At 40.3% G+C, this 17617-nt stretch overlaps 1 protein-coding gene across 1 annotated transcript in view; it reads left to right on the top strand.

Annotated features, from left to right (window-relative positions):
• Positions 1 to 17617, top strand: part of KMT2C (lysine methyltransferase 2C) — a 294229-nt gene that overhangs the window by 258982 nt on the left and 17630 nt on the right. The window contains exons 42-49 of the mRNA XM_060156306.1: positions 2066 to 2144; positions 3705 to 3768; positions 5541 to 5773; positions 8424 to 10148; positions 14523 to 14735; positions 15429 to 15593; positions 17038 to 17179; positions 17315 to 17462. Of these exons, the coding sequence (XP_060012289.1) occupies positions 2066 to 2144; positions 3705 to 3768; positions 5541 to 5773; positions 8424 to 10148; positions 14523 to 14735; positions 15429 to 15593; positions 17038 to 17179; positions 17315 to 17462 (2769 nt within the window). The remainder of the gene's footprint in view (positions 1 to 2065; positions 2145 to 3704; positions 3769 to 5540; positions 5774 to 8423; positions 10149 to 14522; positions 14736 to 15428; positions 15594 to 17037; positions 17180 to 17314; positions 17463 to 17617) is intronic.

Below are 17617 nucleotides of genomic sequence, written 5' to 3' on the forward strand. Positions count from 1 at the left end.
AAAAGCTGAGTAAAAAAATTAAAAAGCATATGTTCCAAATGATGGTAGTACTCAGATATTAAGGTACAGTGTTTGATAAATAATTTGCAAAATATAATCTTGTTATGTTGATGCATTTGGTAATTCTAGGGGCAGTGTATTCATCAAAGCAGTAACGTTTCTGTGAAGTATTTAATTAGAGTAAGTAACGTTTTGCCAGATATTTTGAACCATATAGACTTTCTTGGTCAGTGACCAGGTGTTGCTTTGCTTTAACATTTAGATATAAAAATGTATGAAACTTTTTTTTCTTTTTATTTATTTTTTTCACATCTTTATTGGAGTATAAATGCTTTATTTACAATGTTGTATTAGTTTCTGCTGTACAACAAAGTGAATCAGCCATATGCATACATATATCCCCATGTCTCCTCCCTCTTGAGCCTCCCTCCCACCCTCCCTATCCCACCCCTCTAGGTGGTCACAAATCACCGAGCTGATCTCCCTGTGCTGTGCAGCAGCTTCCCACTAGCCATCCATTTAAAAAAATGTATGAAGTCAGAATGGCCATCATCAAAAAATCTAGAATCAATAAATGCTAGAGAGGGTGTGGAGAAAAGGGAACCCTCTTGCACTGTTGGTGGGAATGTAAATTGATACAGCCACTATGGAGAACAGTATGGAGGTTCCTTAAAAAACTATAAATAGAACTACCATACGACCCAGCAATCCCACTACTCAGGCACATACCCTGAGAAAACCATAATTCAAAAAGAGTCATGTACCAAAATGTTCATTTCAGCTCTATTTACAGTAGCCAGGACATGGAAGCAACCTAAGTGTCCATCAACAGATGAATGGATAAAGAAGATGCGGCACATATATACAATGGAATAGTATTCAGCCATAAAAAGAAATGAAATTGAGTTATTTGTAGTGAGGTGGATGGACCTAGAGTCTGTCATACAGAGTGAATTCAGTCAGAAAGAGAAAAACAAATACCGTATGCTAACACATATATATGGAATTTAAGAAAAAAAATAAAAGGTCATGAAGAACCTAAGGGTAAGACGGGAATAAAGACACAGACCTACTAGAGAATGGACTTGAGGATATGGCGAGGGGGAAGGGTAAGCTGTGACAAAGCGAGAGAGTGGCATGGACATATATACACTACCAAACGTAAAATAGATAGCTAGGGGGAAGCAGCCTCATAGCACAGGGAGATCAGCTCGGTGCTTTGTGACCACCTAGAGGGGTGGGATAGGGAGGGTGAGAGGGAGGGAGATGCAAGAGGGAAGAGATATGGGAACATATGTATATGTATAACTGATTCACTTTGTTATAAAGCAGAAAGTAACACACCATTGTAAAGCAATTATACTCCAATAAAGATGTTTAAAAAAATGTATGAAACTTCTTAATTAAGATACATCTTTTGTTTTAGGATGCAAAAAGTTTTTGTAAGCTACCAACTTTTTTTTTTTTTTGCGGGCCTCTCACTGTTGTGGCCTCTCCCGTTGCGGAGCGCAGGCTCAGCGGCCATGGCTCACGGTCCCAGCCGCTCCGCGGCATGTGGGATCTTCCTGGATCAGGGCACAAACCCGTGTCCCCTGCATCGGCAGGCAGACTCTCAACCACTGCGCCACCAGGGAAGCCCCCAACTATTTTTAAATAAAGATTGGAATAAATAGTTTTAGTACATAAATTCTAAGAAAATTGTCTTCATTATATTTTTCATCTAAAAGGCTTGAGTTAATTTTAAGGTATAATGAGACATATAACAGCGTGGAACCTCTGGAACAGCCTCATTGACATCGCTGCCCCACTCATCACTGTGGGGAAAGTTACTTAATCTCTCTGAATCTTCCTTTTCATCAAAACTAAAATGAGGGTAGTAAGAATCCACACTTCACAGAATTGTGTAGTGAGGTTGGGACACAAAAAACAGGGCTTTAGTAAATGTTTTTGATGAGGAAGACACTGCCATTACTCTTCTTCCCTGGAAGAGAAAATTGTTAAGCACTTAAAAATAATGTTAGTTCCAAATGCTTCTCATTTGATGCTTAGTACTTCCTTTTCACAGGTTCCCCTTTATGGGCCAGTCCGTGACTGGAACACAGACTGGTGATGGCCAGACTCTCCTTCCACAGGCAGTTACTCAGGTACCGCTGCTTGTAACTAGTCAACTTAAGAATGCACGTTTTCCTGTGTCTCTCGCTATTCTTTATGGTGAGGCCTCTTCCAAAAAATAGTAGAAGTCCTAGAACACAGCCAGGATGTACCAATATTATCAGCTCAGCAGAAATAAAGACATTTTATTATTTTTTAAGGGAAAGGCAAAGTTTAAAAATTGACAATTTCTGAAAAGGATCTACATTTTTAAGGGTAGAAGGTCACTTGGAGGGAAGCCAAATGCTTAGGGTTTGGGGGTTTGCTTTTATTTACTTTCAACCCCACAGAGATATTTTCATGTCCTGCATTTTAGAATTCATTCATTACATTTAAATGTAAAACTGCTATAAAATGTAGAAAATAATGATTATAATCATTTTATTTAGATACAGATAGTCATGTTCTACAGTTTATTCCTTGGAATAATTTAGTTTTTGAAATATTTACTGTTCACAATAATCAGCTTTAAAAAGTGTAAATATTTAGTGTCAAGCAATATCCAGGAAAGTAGAACTGCTCATTTCATATTGTGTTTTCTTCTTTTTTTTTTCAAGTATCTGCCAGGGTGGGGGGAGGAAAGAGAGAAGCTGCCTATTTTCTTTATGTCTTTCTGGCACTTTCTTCTTTACCCTGCCGGTTAACGCTTCAGGTTTATTATGCTGATAATTGTATTCTTTTGATTAAAAAAGAGAGACCATCTGACACAATGGAAAAGCATAGGCTTCATAGCTGAGTTTTAAAATAATCTGAGTTCCACTATGAGTTTATTGTGCAACTTTGGGCATATTTTTTAACTTCTGTTTCCTGATCTGTTAAATGTTACACCACCTGCTTTGCAGTATTATATGGTTTACATGTAGTGTATTCTGGGTGCTGGTATCATTTTTAGACATTACCTTATATACAGCTCATACCTAACAGAATTTGTGACAACTCAGTAAAGGCTTTTTCAAAGTTAATTCTGTTTATCAGGCTGTTGCCAGGGAATTGTGAGATGATAACTATTTGGTCTCCCTGGAAGATATAAGACATTTAATGAGAAAATGAGAGTAACATTTTTAATTAGTATATATTTGTTTTATTATTTGTGTCTGTTAGAGATATTGGTTTTTGTTCATAAATAACTTTGTGTTGTGGAGTGGAATTCAGTAAATCTGGAGCCCATGTTTCAGTCTTAGTTGCAGAAGAAACCAGGTAGATTTCATCAAAAAGTGGGGTTCTACACGGATCTTTAGCTAAGTATAATACTAACACTATTTGATTTGCCCTGCTATTATATCTCTGATGAATAACCCCTTCAGACATATTTGTTTTTCAACTGAAATCTAGCAAATATAGCAGTTCAGAGATAGTTTAAAATGTTCAGAAATTAGGTTGTCACCACAAAATTCATTCTACTTTTTATAAAAATGAAAGTTTTAAAGATGTCATAAGAAGTTAAAGTTCTTTTCCCTCTCCATTTCTTTTTTTCTATTTCATTTTTTAAACCTTTTTTTCCCCCTTGAACTGAAATGTGGAATAAACCTATTTGTAAATTTTACTTATTTTAGGATGGCAGTATAACACATCAGATTTCTAGGCCTAATCCTCCAAATTTTGGTCCAGGCTTTGTCAGTAAGTATAAATCTAATTAGTTACCTGTTCTCTGGGGATTGCTTGTTTGCACTGTATTTGTGTTCTTTTGAAATCTTGGAGTTAGTTTAGGTATGTTATTTTAAGCCGAAGTGCCCTGTCTTCTATTAAACATCACTGCCCTATTCGGCATCTTTTCCTCAAGGCATGTATTTCATTCCTTTTTTTCTGTGCATGAATAATTATGGTTAGAGATAAATATTTTAATACAGAAAGATCATCTTCCCCGTTCTCTTCAGTGTTGCTGCTATTTTTTGTATATAGATTGGGCACTTTACAATCTGTAGAATTAAACCACTTCTTTTCTAATGACTGTCTGCCTAAGTGACAAGGACACTAAATGGGAACAACAAAGGGAGATAAGCTGGGTTAGCAGCATGGTGTGAAGTCAGGGCTGCAGGATGCCATTGACCCTTTCTAGTTACTTTCAGGGGTCCCAAGGTGGTTCAGGATAGCGTTTAAAGTTCTCCCCAAACTGAACCTTTCTGAAATCTTCAGACTGTTTAGCTAACTTTTTTTTCACCATTATTTTTCATTTTGCTCACCTCTGCTCTCCTGGTTCCAGAAACCAGAAAGGCTTTCCTTGCGGTAGGTCTCATTCTACCAGAAGCAGAACTTCTGAAATCTTGTGAAAAAGCCTGTTCTGAAAAATGCCCTTCAAATTTGGTAGACTAGATTTCAAGTTCATACATGTACTGGAACTTCTGGGTTTAAGAACAAACCCAAAGTCTGACCTTTTGAAATTACCCCTGCACTAATTATTATAATTTGCATACATATTCGCATTAAAAACAAGTAAACAACTGTAACCAACTGGCTTTTTCTGGCTTTATTGTGCCCATTGGCTTTGGTTGGATTCTTATTGTATGACGATATTCTGTTATCATTGATGTAATTTTTCAGCTAATGTCCTTCTTGGAATTGTATTTATTTCTTTGTCTTAAAGTGAGTCAAAAAGGTATATTCTGAATTTCACAACCATAAGGTGACTTTTTTTTTTTTTTTGAACTTGGCATCAGTGAAGTAAAGTGCCCTTAAAGAATTAAGAAGGAATATTGCTACAAGATGAAGAGATACAACTATTTGGGGAGATATTAATGACAGTCATACAAGTAGAGAAGATTTTACTTGATTAATGGCTTATTTATAGACGTATAAATGACGAAATTCATAAAAATTACCAATGTTTTTAACTTACGGATTTCCTCTATAAAACAGACTTCATTTTGGTCCTTTCTAAAGCTTTCTAGGTTCCCTCCCTCATAGTTTAGGACATACTTTCACCATTTAGAAATAGGGGAAACCCATAAACTTAGGGAAATTAGCATGGGAAATGATACCTAATCCATGCTCTGGACCTTAATAGGTTATGTCTTACTTTGTCTCTTCAAAATCTGTAAAGTTGAATTAATCAAATACAAATACAGTTCAATATATAGTTTGGCTTATGGGTTAGAGAATTTGATAGTTTAGTAGATAAATAGTGTTCCATTAGATAAGTCTTTTGCTTTTCAAATATTGGGTTTATAATATTTATAAGTATGAAGTTAGCCTGTGTCCTAAGAACATGCATTCTTTGGTTTTCTTATATATTTTTCTAAAATCTTATACTTTATATAGTTATTTACTATTATGTTTTCAAAATATCTATTACAAGGTCATGATGAAAATGTTTCCTTACAAAATGGATTTGTGCAACTTATATTGGACTCTTTAGAAAATTAACACAGGTGAATTTTAATTTTTTTCCTCAGATGATTCACAACGTAAACAGTATGAAGAATGGCTTCAGGAGACCCAACAGCTTCTTCAGATGCAGCAGAAATACCTTGAAGAACAAATCGGTGCACACAGGAAATCCAAAAAGGCCCTTTCAGCTAAACAACGTACCGCCAAGAAAGCTGGGCGTGAGTTTCCAGAAGAGGATGCAGAGCAGCTCAAGCACGTCACTGAACAGCAAAGCATGGTTCAGAAGCAGCTAGAACAGGTAACAAATAGGTTTGCAAAATAGAAGCAGTTGTTAATGCATAGAATGTTTTGGTCTGTCATTGATTAATTGTAAAGGATTTCGATTGGTGTTAAATGGCACACAGAAGTGCACTGTCAAAGTGACAGCTCTGAGACCTCTTACTAACTGAAGAAATAACCCCTGTCCTTGCCCCAGAGTCGTGGTCACACAGCACGTACTTTGAGTAAGCGCCACTGATGAGATAAGTTCTCATAAACTGTTTTCATGCTGGTATAGCTAATACAGCTGGGGAAATTCAGTTACGTTCCCTGTTCTGAGAAATCACTGTGCAGAGTCTTAGCTTTCCTGAGGACAGCTCATGGGGAGATCCTAGGCTTTCTACTTGGAGTTGACCTTTGCTTTGCCATGTCCTTTGGTTCCTTAGTTTGTAATGGAATTTCAGATAGAGCATTTGAATCATTCTGGTGGGGTTTTTCTTGTTTTTTTTCCCCATAGTATGTTTTTATTAGTATTCCTTCTCAATATCATTTTGGTCTTAAAGTACATTGGTGTATCTTATGTAAAGGACTCATTCCTGAAAAATGAGATCATTTTGCTGTTACCTTCCATTATGAGCCTGATGTTTTTGAAAATGCACATACTGAAATATCAGTTATACTCAAGAAGAAGTAAAATTTAAAATTTTTATTTAGTGTTCAAAATGTGTTAAGTGGCCACTCCTAGTTACTCAATGAATTAAAAACTTAGGTTCACACACAAACCTGTACACAAATATTGACTGCATCTCTAACACACTCACCAAAAACTGGGAACCCCTGGACTGTCCTTCAGTATCTTGACTGTGGTGATGGCCACACTAATCTCTACCCATGTTAAAGTTCATAGAATTGTACACCAAAAAAGGTCAATCTTGCTTTTGATTGTCAATTTAAATCTTACTCCCAATGTTAATAGTGGAAAGGGAGGAATTCAGAGCAGATTGAATCAGTAAAAATCACAGAAGTGCTTTCTGTGTAGTGAACACAGTTACATGCCCCGTCTTACCTGACGTTCTCTATAACCTTATGAACAAGGTAGTATTATCACCATGTTACACATGAGGAATCTGCTGAGTCATTGTGGAGGTAGGTGACATAACTGATCATTGGAGTAGGGATTTCAACTGTGGCATTTTATCTCCAAGCTATAGCTACCACAATAATGTCCCAGCAATAAGCTGATTACAGTATGATTTCCATTGTTTAAAACCAGGAATGAGATGTGTCCTTTCTCTTTAAATTTACTTTCTGGGACCGTGTTTATTTCAAGTAAAAATGCTTTTAAGGGTTTCTTTATAACTTATTTTTAGCCTTTTTATTGCCTTCTGGTATTTTTATATAAATTTTTTATGACGAGGGCCTAGCTTTTTTGCATATCCATGGATCAAATCCTATTTAGAAGGTAATACTATACTTGGAAAATAGGACACATCATCTGCTACAACATAGTTGCCAGCAGTCCAGTGTAATCTTATTAAGACATGCAATTCATGACAACGTTTTTAAGAGAATTTTAAAATGTCACGGCAAAGGCGTGGATCACCACATTCTGTATTCCAGTTAGTGTTCTGGTGCCTTATGTATGTTCATACTCATTCGCCAGTCCGATGGTAATTCCTCAGTTCTAGGTAGTAAGCCAGTCAGGAAAAAGAAGAAAAGAAGTAGGAGTTGCCACAGCTACAGGAAAAGAGACCAGAACCATTATGTGCAGAGAATATGCTAGTCTGCCTGGGAAACTGTTGAAAATAAGTTGAAAACCTATCAGAACTGGCTCAGTGTACTAGTACAGTACACAAAAATTGAGTGCTTTTGGAGGGTGTGTACATCATCTTGCACCCCTTTCTCCCAGCTCCCTAAGTGAGCTGGTGTGTCCTTAGGACACAGGTTGTGTCTTCATTGAGGTTGGTCTGTAGTGTCTGCCCATGGGGGTACAAAGACTTTTGGGGATTAATTAACTGACATAAGTCAGTCATTATATTAGGAGCCTCTTAGGAACTGTTCAAAACATTACCTCAGAGCTTTTACATATTTCAGAAATTATAATTTGAATACGTTACCCATTAAATTCAAGGAGTTTTATTACCAATCTAGTCTTTTTAACCTGGAGGGGAGGGTGTGGTATATGTACAGGTAATTCATCTTGTCTTAACATGTTGTACACTTTTGTATACTTAAGAAATGAAATCTTAACACGTTTAAATGGTTAAAGTTTGAGTTGAATCTCACAGTTAGTCTAACCTTATATATTAATGTAACTTCTAAAGAAGTTAACAATTAGCTGATTCCTGTGTAGCCTTTGTTTATGGTTTTATTTTTATATGTAGCTTAGTTTATGACTCAGAGAAAGATTTTCTTAAATATTTATTTCAGAAAAATGTTTTTCAAATTTGTTTTTGGTATTTCATATTTAGAAACATGCTGTTATTGAAAAGCTTGGCAGTTTTAGTTGATCAGTCCTTCCTTTCTTTTTTTTTCTCCTTGGTGATTTCTGCCATTGCCTAAGCAAGATATTTTTGCCTCTGCCTGATCTAACTGCGTTCTCTATAACCTCCACCATAATCGTCAGCCAGTGTTTTTATTTGATACCCGTAGCACATATAAACGAGTAAGATTTAATTTTGCTCTTCCAGATTCGTAAACAACAGAAAGAGCATGCCGAGTTGATTGAAGATTACCGGATCAAGCAGCAGCAGCAGCAGCAGCAGCAGTGCGCCATGGCCCCGCCCACCGTGATGCCAGGTGTCCAGCCCCCACTGCCCCTGGTGCCAGGTGCCGCCCCGCCCCCCATGAGCCAGCCCAGCTTCCCCCTGGCGCCACTGCAGCTACAGCACCAGCAGCACACCGCGGTCATTCCCGGCCACACGAGCCCTGCGGGAACGCCCAGTTTGCCCAGTTTCCCTGGGTGGCAGCCTCCCGGTGCTCCTTCCCGCCCCACCCTCAACCCTCCTAGGATTCAGCCTCCAGTGGCCCAGTTACCAATAAAAACTTGCCCCCCAGCCCCAGGGGCAGTGTCAAATGCAAATCCACAGAGTGGACCGCCACCACGGGTGGAATTCGATGACAATAACCCCTTTAGTGAAAGTTTTCAAGAACGGGAACGTAAGGAACGTTTACGAGAACAGCAGGAGAGACAACGAATCCAGCTCATGCAAGAAGTAGATAGACAGAGAGCTTTGCAGCAGAGGATGGAAATGGAGCAGCACGGCATGATGGGCTCAGAGCTAAGCAGCAGGACACCTGTGTCCCAGATTCCATTCTACGCTTCTGACCTGCCTTGTGATTTTACGCAACCCCCAAGACCCCTTCAGCAGCCTCCGCAGCCGCAGCAGCAGGCGGGGCCGGTTTTACAGCAGCAGAACCTACAGCAAGGGTCTATTAATTCACCGCCCACCCCGAATTTCATGCAAACCAGTGAGCGAAGGCACATGGGACCTCCCTCGTTTGTTCCTGACTCACCGTCAATTCCTGGTGGAAGCCCAAATTTCCATTCTGTGAAGCCGGTACATGGAGGTGTTCCTGGGGCCAGCTTCCAGCAGTCCCCGGTGAGGCCTCCTTTTACACCCGCTTTACCTGCGGCACCTCCAGTGGCTAATAGCAGTCTCCCCTGTGGCCAAGACCCGGCTGTAAGCCGTGGACAGAGTTACCCAGGATCAGCCCCATCTCTCATTCAGCTGTATTCTGACATAATCCCGGAAGAGAAAGGGAAAAAGAAGAGAACAAGAAAGAAGAAGAAAGACGACGATGCGGAATCTACCAAGGCACCTTCTACTCCCCATTCGGATGTAACTGCTCCACCAACCCCGGGTGTCTCGGAAGCTGCCTCTGCTCCCGTAGTGAACACACCCGGTGAGCTCCCTCAGCAAGGAGAACCCGAGGCGGCGGAACCGGGCGGCCTATCACCTCCTGACCCGGCAGCGGGCCCGCTGCGCACAGAGCCAGAGAACGAACTGCCCAGCAGTGACTTCGCACGAGGGACCCCAGGTCAACAGACCTGTGCGAGTTCAGAGGTGGATAAGCGCCCCATCGACGCGCCTGCCCCCACTGGGGAGATGAAACTGGAGTCAGCTGAGCCGGAGCAGCGCCCGGGCCCAGATGGGCCTGAACTGGAGGAGCGCCCTGGGGATCGGGCCAAAGAAAGGGCTGTGGCCGGCGCTGCCTGCCCGGGGCAGAGTCCTCCCCGACCTGCCGGCGCTCCTGCTGCCAAGGGAGATTCAGGCAATGAGCTTCTGAAGCACCTGCTGAAAAATAAAAAGGCATCTTCCCTTTTAAATCAAAAACCGGAAGGGAGTTTTTGTTCAGAAGACGACGGTACGAAGGATAACAAACTGGTTGAGAGGCAGAACCCAGCCGACGTGGTAAGTGTGGCTCAGGAGAACAACTTGCTTTTTTCCCCTTTTATTTTAAATTATGGTTACAACAGATTAGTGCCAACTGCTGTATTGATTTCAACGCTATCTTTTATAACCTTCTTACTCTGGAGTAAAAAACCGCAGACCTCATGTTTTGGTTTATACCTGTAAACTATATCAGGTAATAATTTGTTTACTGTATCTTTCAAAAATCAGAGAGCTGTAGGGTCATGCGTTTCATACGTAACATATTCCTGTCAGCTGATTATCACCACATTGAGTTGATCTAACTAAAACAAAGAAGTAAACATCTACATGTCCTAACTGCAAATAGAGTGCAGTTTCCATTAACCTCTGAAATATAGAAAATAGCTCACGCACCCTGTTAATACCCTTGGAGACTCTCAGGAATAACCCATATTGGGAATCTGTTCTGTTGCAAAGTATTAATACTTTATAGAAACACAGTTTTACAGGTAGATGCTATTTTATCTTTGTGGTTTTCCATGTGTCGATATTTTGCCCTTTTTAAGTTTTTAAGTGTTAGTATTTTTTTGGGTTTTTTTGCTGCGTTGGGTCTTCGCCGCTGCACGCGGGCTTTCTCTAGTTGCAGTGAGCGGGGGCCACTCTTCGTTGCAGTGCGCGGGCCTCTCCTGTTGCGGAGCACGGGCTCTAGGCGCACAGGCTTCAGTAGTTGTGGCATGCGGGCTCAGTAGTTGTGGCGCGCGGGCTTAGTTGCTCTGTAGCACGTGGGATCTTCTAGGACCAGGGATCGAACCCGTGTCCCCTGCATTGGCAGGCGGATTCTCAACCACTGTGCCACCAGGGAAGTCCCCTTTTTAAGTTATAGAACATTGGATTTGCTTTTGTTTTTTCACTTCATGAAGAACTTTGTTGTAAATACACCTTTACAAGATTCGATCCCCTGCATTTCAGTGAACTTCCTTGACATATTTCCCAAACTGGAGTTTTCTAGGTTGTAGGAATTGGTTAACTTGTTTTATCTTTCAAATGCTACACTACCTTGGCTATTGTGTTCATAAAGCTTTCCCTATAGTGCTTCTCAAATTAGATTTTAAATTTTTCATTTTTTTAATTGAATGAGGTGGAGTGCTATATTTAGTTGTCCAAATTTGCAGTTTTAAGATTGTTAGTGAAGCCATTTGTTTAGCAAGTATTGGCTTACTCTTTGTTTTCTCTTATTTGTCTGATTCAGTAGAGGCTGAGTGGTAACCCCATAGAGTCATGTAAATTTTGGTGGTGGTAACTTTTTCAGTCATATTTGTCATCAGCAAATAGGCCTGATCTCTAGCTACTTTGTCCATTGCATCCTCTGCCCCTAGGAATACCAGGCTACTTGCAGTCCCTGAGCGTCCTTCTGATTTTACCCTTCCATATATGGCCATATGCTGCTATTTCTGCCCTTCTTTGTTTTTTTTTACATCTGGCCAATATCTGTATCTTTTAAGACTCAGTTCTGGAATCATCTTCCCCAGATACCTTACTCAGCTCAGCCAGTCTCAAATAAGTGGATGCCCATGTGCTTACTACATAGCAGTTTCTCTAGAACCACTGAGCATAGACGGCTCCTTGAAGGGTGTAGACGGCGTCCTGAGCACCTTTCTTTCTCTATGCCTTTCTATCTCAGTACCACATAGTTGGTACTCGGTGGAGTGAAGTTAGGTCCTAATACTAGTGATTATATATAAAAAATATTTATATTGGGTGTTATGATAGAAAAAGGGATGAGATCAATCCGTATATGTATAAATGTTTGGACTATGTCACATGTTCTCATACCATCTGGGAGGGCAGCAAGGGGCGGAGGCCCTGGATTACTAGGGGTGATGCCTTCTTAACCACATTCTAGGGGTTACAACTGTGCTCAGTGCTTGCCCTGAGGTACGGCAGGCACAATTATTATTCCCGTTTTACAAATGATGAAATTCCTTTACTTTCTAGTCACACTTAAGGCAGAATTGTTGTGGCAGTAGCTGGACAGGCCCAGTTTGTCCTCCGTGCTGAGGGCATGTGTTTTCTCACACATAAGCTGGCATTAGTTGTAGTGTAGGGGTAAAGCCTTGGGAGGCTTTGAGAGCTCGCATCACTCAGCTTGCGTCAAATCCACGTTCCGTCTCTCTCCAGCCTGCAGCCTGGGCAGGTCAGGCTTTCTGAGCCTCAGTTTCCTCATCTGTAAAACAGGATTAATAATGCTCCCTGTTACTGGGTTGCCACAGGGATTAAAGGAATTAGGGTACACCTTGTGCTTGTGATATTAATAAAAGGTGGTGCATACCCATGACTACCAATGACATATCTAGGAATCTGGCAAGAGGAACGTAAAATTCTAATATGTGCAAAGGTGTGACCACATGAATAGCTAATGAATGACTTTATCTTTACTAATAGATAAAAATGAGAGAAAACAACCTAAATCCACTAGTGTAGTTATTGATTGGATTATTGTTTCTGTATATATCTGAATATACAGATTTTTTGCAGCCATTAAAATTTGTTACGTATGAAAGTTTAATGTCACGGGGAACAAACCACGTCAAGTTTAAAAGGCAACCACCAGAATAAAAGAATACTGAGTGTGATTCATTGTGTGTTTAGCAAAATACATGTAGGCATAGATAAAAGATCGAAAACAAATACATTAAAATGTGAACTATTCCTGTCTCGGGCAAACTTTTGGATGATTTTTAATCTTTTGTGTTCTTCTGTAATTAAAAGTATTCTTTGAACTGTAGTAATAGCTGCTTTTTAGGGAAGTTGTGAGGATTGGAGAAGTCTGTTCAGCACTTACAGTGCCTGACCCTGCTGCACACCTAATAAGCGGTTGCATTGTTCTTCTCTTATAAGCCGGTAAGAAGTGCTTGGGCCTTGCTCTGTGCTACTCACACTGCAGTCCTTGGGGACTGGCGGCATCGGCCTTACCTGGGAGCTTTTCAGGAAGCAGGATATTGTGCCCCCAGCACAGGTGTACCAGTCAGAAGGTGCTTTTTAACAAGATCGCAGGTGATTCGCATTCATATGGACATGAGAGGCACAGCTCTAGGCCAGGGTTCTCTGAACTTTAATGTGTCAGAATCACCTGGAGGGCTTGTTAAAGGTTTGGATTCAGTAGGTCTGGGGTGGGGCCAGAGAATGTGCATTTCTAACCATCCTAGGTGGTGCTCATTCTGCTGCTCTGGGGACCACCCTTTGAGAACCATCGATCTAGCCCTGGGATGGGCACTGTGTTCCTGCTTCCATATCCCCTCTTTTTTGTATGAGCCAGGAATGGTTTTTACACTTTTTAATGGTTGAAGAAAATCTGAAACAGAGTAGTGTTTCACAACATGTGAAAATTATATGAAATTCAAGGTTCAGTGTCCATGAATTTAAAACATCTCATTAGACCATAGCCTAGCTCATTAGTTTATGAATTGTCTGTGGTTGATTTTGCTGTACCAGGGCAGAGAGTTGGGTAGCTGTATTTACTCTTTGGCCTTTTACAGTTTTGCCATCCATGCTCTAAGTCATTTAGATATATATAAATGGAAACTATGATCTGCAAACCCTCAAAGGGTCAATGCAGAGCACATTAAAATAAGCTTAGCAACTATAGTTGCCTATAGCAAAGTATAGCTGTCAAGTTTAGAAATAATGGCCCCTAAAAATAGTCCCATATTTTTAAGTATTGATAGTACTACCCTTAAAAACCTCTTTAAGGACTGGTTTGTTCTTAGCCATAGAGACAAAAGCAAAGAATAGGCTTATTTGCTATCATATAGGTCTTCTTTCATTGACTTTAAGTATGTAGCAGTTATTATTCAGTCAGATGTATGACCATGAACTAATTTGAATGAACAATGTTGTTTGTTTTTAGTGATCTCTGAGGCTAGCTGTTCCTCTCAACTGAGATGCATAGGCTGTGAAACTTTTCTGGAGCTTAGCAATGGTGCCCGCATACCTTGTATTTCACCCATTCCTAAGGGGAGCCCAAATAAGGCCCCAAGACCACCATGCAGAGACCACCACAGCCATCTAGCTAAGAGCACCCCCTCCTCCACAGTTGCCAGTGGGCAGGAATAAGGAGCTCCGGGCTGTCACTGGCACAAGTATGGGCAGGCCTGAGGAGTAATGCTTCCTCTGAAAGGGAGAAGAGCCACACTTAAGAGTTCTGCTCTCTCCTCAAGCTTTGCAGCTTACTGATTTCCATACTTGAGATGCTGTTTTCAGAAAACAGGCCATCTCGTGCCACCCATTTTCCCTCTGTCACTTCAGGCGCCCATGCTAGGAACATTGTGTCTTAGGATGGAACTGGACGAGCAGGAGCTGGAATTCAAGCGTGTGGATAGTTCACTTATTTCTTAACCTTTCCAATTACATTAGCAAACTTTGGGGGCTCAAGTGCAAGGTGGTTTTGGATGTGGCAACAGCCAGTTGCCAAAAACAGATGGAGGAAGTGAAACCAAGAAACAGCGAAGCAAAAGGACTCAGAGGACCGGAGAGAAGGCAGCACCTCGGTCGAAGAAAAGGAAAAAGGAAGAAGAGGAGAAACAAGCGATGTTCTCTACCACCGACACCTTTACCCACCTGAAGCAGGTGAGTCTTCTGGAGCAGCCCCTTTAAAAATTCAAGGAAGTGAGACATCAGAAGCTTTTTCAACCCTGTTAAAGTGAAATTTTCCCAAAAGTAGAGAGTTAAGGGGTAAAAGACATCTCAACAAGCAACCTAATAGGTTTCCTGTGTGCGAGCAAACTTGCACCTTATCCTACTGGCACCCCAAAATTTTAGTAAAATAGATGGATTGGTTGGCGCTGGTCAAGATTTACTTATATTCGAAGGGAGCAGCCTCAGCACCAGGAAAAATTCCGTCCACGTTACTTGTGACTCCGGATGCAAAGAAACACAGGCGTTGGTCTCTCCCCCTAGTAGAGTGCATTCTTACACCTTTGTGGCTGTTACAGAAGGTGGGAGACAGCTGCTGAAGAGTGCCGTTGGGGGCACCTAGCCTCAGTTCAGCCCTGATTCTTGCTGAGCGAAGATAAGGAAGGTGTTTTTCTTGTTAGAAGCCTGGCAGCATCCCTTTAAGACAGTTGAGAATAAGGCTCATTTTTAAGTATATCTCAGAGATTCCGTAGTCTCTCTCACTTATTCCAGCATTTTGATACTTGAATTTTTTAAGTCTTATTTTTCTCAAGCCTTATTTGACTAAGTTGCCTTGGGTCTTAGAAAAATTGAGAGACACTTGTTTTGTTTATCGTGTACATTACTCTTAAATGTGTTTTTCAATAGCAGCTCTCTCTGCTCCCTCTAATGGAACCAGTCATTGGAGTGAACTTTGCCCACTTTCTTCCTTACGGCAGTGGCCAGTTTAATAGTGGGAATCGACTTCTAGGAACTTTTGGCAGTGCTACCCTTGAAGGGGTTTCGGATTACTATTCTCAGTTGATCTACAAGGTATGTTTCTTTGCCAAGGTGTTACCTTGCTTCCTCTTTGGATGCCATATCAGAATTGGTAGAGCTTGTCTTGTTTTTCCATCTAGTTTACATCTATCTAATCTTCCAAGTTCCATTTAAACTCTAGTTCAACTAAAAGGTTAAAATTTTACCAGGTAAAGTGTTTCCAATATGAACATTTGAAATGTTTGTATAGGTCAGAATACAAATTGTGAAAAACATCCATTGTATATTTCTGCGGTAGGAAAATACGTGTTTTCCTATAATCTTTATTAACTCTTAAGGTGACTCCAAATTCAGAGTAAATAGAGTAAAAAATGTAGTTAGGAATTTACCCTGAAAAATACAATGAAAAAACCTAAAAACTTATTTTGTCTAATAATTTAGGTACTAATTGCACCTGTGCATTAGTTCTTAGGCTACAAAAATAATATCAAACTGAACCAAGTTTATCTTTTGGTAATATTTTTTTAACAAAGTTTTATGATAGGCTCATTAGATACTCTTTACTTCACATCTGACTTGTGTTAAGTGATCTTTTTTGCAAAAATATTTGAGAGGATCATCATTTTTTCTGAGGGCTTCTCTTCTTTAGTATTAAAATCATTCTCTTGTGACATTCCATTTATTATCGTTGTTGGCTTTTCTCTTCAGTTAGAACCTCTCCCAAGTCTTGTAAATGCCTTCTCTTCTGATGCAAGCTGTTCTCCACGCAACTTCATCATCTTCAGAAATCCTAGATCTTTGCAAGATTTGTAATTTTACCTTGCACTTGATTTGCATGGAATTACTGGTAGATTCCAACAGTCCCTGAGAGACTAGTCAATGACTCAATGACAAATTGGTGACAGATGTTAAGCAGGGAGAAATGTTTGGGGGGAAACTACATTTGTTAAGGTTCAGTCCATTTAGTCGTTATTGCTACTCCTTTTGCTTCTTTTTGAGATGTTAGACAATCCAGATTCTAATATCTAAGATACAAGCTGCAGTTATGCATTAGGATCTTAAATTCTCAAGTTTTTGATAGAACTGGGGCATATCTTAATTTAATAAAGGAGTTTTTTGAGAACTCTCTATAATTTATTGGTCGAATTTTAAAGCTGTCCTTCACTGGCTTTAACAGTGAAACTTGAAAAGAGTTGTATAGAATCAAATCAGGCACAGTATAAATTTGCTTCTTAATTTCAAAGCTAAGTACTCAAGCTGGGGAAAGTGAGCCAGTGGGTGGTGTGTGCAGAGGATGATGGGTATTTGTTCCACTGAAATGCCTCCTGGCCTGTACGTTTCTTTTTCTTCTTGGTGTGCATTTTAGGAATGAAGGTGCCTCTGATTACATTTCTGTACCTTGCCTCCCTGTGCTGAAAATTCACAAAACTAAGTTTTAGCAAGGTCGTGGCATATTTGCTCAGTAGCATATAATTTAAAATTTTTTGGTCTCCTGCAGCAGAATAATTTAAGTAATCCTCCAACACCCCCTGCCTCTCTTCCTCCTACACCACCTCCTATGGCTTGTCCGAAGATGGCAAATGGTTTTGCAACAACTGAAGAACTTGCTGGAAAAGCTGGAGTATTAGTGAGCCATGAAGGTAGGATGCCAAGCTTCCAAGTCTTGTACCTTTGAGGAGTTTGCTGGCTGTGCGTGGTGAAGTGGCAGTCGGATTGTAAAGTTTACCCGTTACCAGTTTTGACTGATTTATGGTTTTGTGTTTTTGCTCTTCCAGTTACCAAAAGCCTAGGACCTAAACCATTTCACCTGCCGTTCAGACCACACGATGACTTGTTGGCCAGAGCGATTGCTCAAGGCCCAAAGACAGTGGACGTTCCTGCTTCACTCCCAACACCGCCTCATAATAACCAGGAGGAATTAAGGTAGAAGTTCCTTTTTCTCAAGTATTTTTTTAGTTATTTCATTTATTTAAAAACGTCTTATGTGTTTGTATATAGCATAATGTCTGTAGGAAAAGCATGTAAAAACACTTAAAAGGTGAAATTTGGTGAATAATTTTCTTCAGAATTTAAAGTTT

Source organism: Lagenorhynchus albirostris, chromosome 8 (assembly GCF_949774975.1).
Source record: "Lagenorhynchus albirostris chromosome 8, mLagAlb1.1, whole genome shotgun sequence".
In the NCBI taxonomy this organism is placed as follows: domain Eukaryota; kingdom Metazoa; phylum Chordata; class Mammalia; order Artiodactyla; family Delphinidae; genus Lagenorhynchus; species Lagenorhynchus albirostris.